The 4,224-nt window shown below is 41.8% G+C and overlaps 1 protein-coding gene across 1 annotated transcript; it reads right to left on the bottom strand.

The window, feature by feature from the left end:
• Positions 1 to 246: 246 nt before the first annotated feature.
• LOC127624924 (paraneoplastic antigen Ma1 homolog) lies at positions 247 to 1,371 on the bottom strand. Its single transcript, XM_052099851.1, has one exon. It carries the CDS (start codon positions 1,369 to 1,371, stop codon positions 247 to 249), a length of 1,125 nt encoding a protein of 374 aa, XP_051955811.1.
• Between the last annotated feature and the right edge of the window lie 2,853 nt (positions 1,372 to 4,224).

Genomic DNA, 4,224 nt, shown 5'->3' with positions numbered 1-4,224 from the left:
ACTTGGGATCCAGTGTCGAGAATGGCATCACATTTCATGTCTCCAACAGAGATGTTCGAAATGCAACGAGGTCCCACAAGTCCAGGCGCAATTTGCAGCCAGAAGAACTACTGCTTTCAGAATAGCACTCATTGTGAGTCATTGCTATGGGACATTCTTTGTCCTCAGCTCCTGGTCGCCCCAAGGCAGGAGCCTCTAGAAGTTTAAAGATGTTTTGTTGGCTGCCTGCTTGGCCCAGAATTTGCTTCATTTTTCTTTGAGCTCTGCATTCTTTTTCCGGACAAGGCCCAGATTGGGTTCAAAAGTGCACTTTGCAGCGATGTGGCCATCACCCCCACATTTAAAACAGAACCAGGGCTTAGGTGGTGTCATAGATAGGGGGTTTGAGTCTCTATTGGAAACTTGCGCGAGTAAACTTTCAGTCTTAGCATGCAGTTCACTTTGTGCTGGACGGCTCTGCACTCCCTCATGCCTTTCTCCTTTCTTTCCTTGCTGTATTAGCTTTGCAACCTGTATCCTCAACTCTGCAACTTCCTTTTCTAGTTTATAATCTGTCTCGTGTTTCTTTGTTGTAGTGGGGGCAGCTTCAGGTTCGAATACTGGCATGCTCATAACTGAATGAACATGTACAGCAGCTTTCGTGCTTCCAAGGTGCTTTCTCATGCGATCCATCTTTGCTGCTCTCCTATCCTCCTCCGTTCTCAAAAGCAACAACAATTCTGGGAATGAGGGGGGATTGGGTTTCCTGTGTTCGAGCTGCAGGCCAATGATCAGACTCTGGTCCCAGCATCCCCTACAGAACTGCCGGAGTAAGTACTTGTCAGACTCTGCAGCTGAAACTCCCCCTCTGGTTACGGCTTTGGTGAGGAGAGTCTGGAGACGGCCCAAATAGACAGAGGGTTTTTCACCTGAGTTTTGGTTAGAGCCCAGGAAGGTAGCAAATAGCTCCTCTCCATCTTCGACCACTCCAAATGCTGAGTCGAGCTGGGTGAGGTAAGCTTGAGGGGTTGCACCCGTCCCAAGTGGCTTAACAATGTCCGCTGCTGGGCTGAGGAGGCTCTCCAATATTCTCCTTACTTTCTGTGAATCAGAGACAGACACGTCCTTAAGAAGTAGGTCTACCTGAGTATGCCAGGAATCATAATCAACTTCTCCATTTGATTTTGGCAGCCGCCCTGAGTATGTACGGATCCTGCTTTGACTGTAGCTAGACGGTGTGGAGTCACTGCGAATTAAACGTTCAACAATAACTTTTTGGACATGAGGTGGGTTAACTGTGCCTTCATCAAGAAATGGACTCCTTGTAGCAGTAGTTGGGATGCTGCAGGTGACTGAATCAAATGGATTAGCAATATCCTTGTTGGTTTGCATATCACCATCTGCACTGCTACCATTTGTGGAAACAGCAATAGGATTTCAGAGGGCTGTAGCTGAGTATCTGGGCTTTGCGGAGGGGCGAGTTCTGTCTGGGGCTGGGCACTCTGCAGTTCACTTTGAAGTGCTTCCCAAAAGCCAGCTTTACTATTTTCAGCAAGAGAGCTCAACTCAGCTAAACATTTCTGAGCAAGTTCTCATCCTAGTTCTTCCTGGCATAGCTCACGGACTGTCTTGACACACCAGGTAACTGCTGAATCATTGGGGCAGGGCAGGCTACCTAGTTGTACTGGGTCGATGTAAGTGACTGCTAATTTTGCCTGAATTTATAAGGTCAGTATCGAATTATTCGTATAGTCATTTTGAAGGACTTTTATTTTGATACGGCCTTAATGTGCCAACATGGGTGTTTAAAGCGCTCTGTTTCCGCTATGTGTATGCGCACATTTTACGTGAAGGACGCAGCTTACATGCATGACGGTTTTCTCTCCTGTGAAGTCTTTGTGCATCCCACTTGAGGGTTATAAGGTAAACTAAGTTAATGTTTATCTTTTTTTGTAATTGTATTGTTTTATTGTGATGTTGGTTAACGGGTTTGAGTGATACAGTGTTTGTTTGTTTTGCTGTAGCTCTTACGGTGTCTACATGAGTGTTACGATTCGAATAAAAAGCTAATGGAAACATCAGTTTAAGGAGTACTTGACCATCATTCCAGTGGGGTAGCTACAGTAAGAGCTTGGCCATTCATCGTTCGAGACTGCTGCTGTGTTAATGATTGGTGCCCATGCCGACGGGTCTGTGAGAAGTGGATGTTCACGGGCAGCAGGTCGATTTCCGATGGTCAAATGTGGTTCGTTTATGGATAACTACGGTTGAAAACGAGGATTAAACTTACACTATGGATTGAGAAAGTCTGTGTTCTACTTCAGGTGACATTTTTCCTTGCACTTCTACAGCAGTAAAAGGACATTGAGCTCAAAACAAGGGTTTGAAATGTTTAAAGCATTTTGAAAGACCAAATAATTTATTGTGTTTGAAGAAGTGATATATGTACGAGTTTTAAAGGAAATATTTGTCTTTCAAAGGGTTGTTTTAAAAACACAAAACCACTTGATATTAATGTTTGAAACTATATGATTACTGTTTGGTAATTTAAATAATGTTTTAACTGTGCTGGACATTTTATATTATTGTGTGTGTTAGTTTGGTAATTTTTAAAATGACTGAGTTAAATTGTTCTTTTGATAATGTTGAATGTGAAGGGCTGATTAATAGTCTCCAACACGATATTGAAGTCCTTAATAATGAATATCAAACATCAACAGAGAGTTTAAAGCGACAACAGATAATAGAGACAATTGAGGCTAAAGAACAATCTATGAGTGAACTTAAAATCAAACTCAGAGAAAATTTAGCAGATTCTCAAGGTCCTCGACGTTCTGTTCGCCCACGAAATCCTACAGGGAAAATGCTTGCATTTCAAAAAGATGAAATTCAGAAGAAAGAAAGAAAGATTATTTCCATGTATGAACAATGGAAAATGTTGGCACGTAAGGCTAGAGATCAACTTAAGTCTGATATTACTGAGAGCCAGGTAGCAAATCTTATTGATACCCTGGAAGAGGAAAAGGAGAAAATTATGCGTATCTATGTTGAAGTTCGAAATTATGTCACGCCATCTACTGAACTGAGACGTTGTATTGATGCTTGTGAGGCTGTAACAACAGAAATAGTAAAAGTTGGTTATGAAAGAATATCAGGCATTGATGAATTTGATGTAGAACAAGTAAAACATACGCTTAAAGGATTTACTTGAATTTAGCCATGCTCGTTCTATCTATGGCTCTACTGTTTCTCGAATTAGCCATAAGTCTAGTGCTCAATCGAGTCATCGTACTGCCTCTTCATGTGTAGCATCAAAACATGCTGAAGCAGCTGCAGAATTGGCGGCAAAAGAAGTGGAGTACAAAATGTTAATGGAGGAAAATAAACGGAAGGAGATCTTAGATGCTCAAAAGCGTGAACTAGAGCAGTTACAGGCGGAAAAGGTTTTAAAAGTAGCACAGGCAAGGTTTGAGGCCTATAATCGGATAGTAGTGCAAGAAGTTGCTGATCTTTCAACAAACCATGTTATCAGAGAACAACATTGCCTTCCAAGCCTTTCTTGCCAACTTGCTAATGATATATCTCCATCTCAAAATGAACTGCCTTTTCTTGTTCAAGCCCTACAAGACAGCATAAATTTGAATAGATTGCCAGCTCCAGAGCCCTTTGTGTTTAATGGTGATCCCATTCAGTATGTTGAGTGGAAGGCTTCCTTCATGTCCTTGATTGATCGAAAGAGTATATCTGCTGCTGACAAACTTTATTATCTAAAAGGTATGTGGGTGGATCGGCACGCAAGACCTTGGATGGTACCTTCTACAGGAGTGATAATGAAGCTTATAAAGATGCCTGGAGTAAATTAGATCAAAGGTATGGTCAACCATTTGTGATTCAACGTGCTTTTAGCCAGAAGCTTGCAAATTGGCCAAAAATTCAATCAAAGGATGCTATTGGACTTAGAGAATTTTCGGATTTTCTTAATGCCTGCCAAGGTGCCATACCTCATGTTGCAAGTCTACAAATCTTAAATGACTGTGACGAAAACCAAAAGTTAGTTCAAAAACTACCTGAATGGGCTGCTTCGCGTTGGAATCGTCAAGTTACACAAACCTTGAGAAACAATAATGATTTTCCTGACTTTAAGACCTTTACAGCATTCGTCTCATTAGAAGCAGAGATTGGCTGTAATCCAGTCACGTCATCTTATGCTCTCAGTCTAACATCTGTTAACAAACAAAATTCCAG

Source organism: Xyrauchen texanus, chromosome 31, assembly GCF_025860055.1.
Source record: "Xyrauchen texanus isolate HMW12.3.18 chromosome 31, RBS_HiC_50CHRs, whole genome shotgun sequence".
Taxonomy (NCBI): Eukaryota; Metazoa; Chordata; class Actinopteri; order Cypriniformes; family Catostomidae; genus Xyrauchen; species Xyrauchen texanus.
Note: the sequence above shows the minus strand (reverse complement) of the source record. Positions and strands in the feature narration are given on the sequence as shown.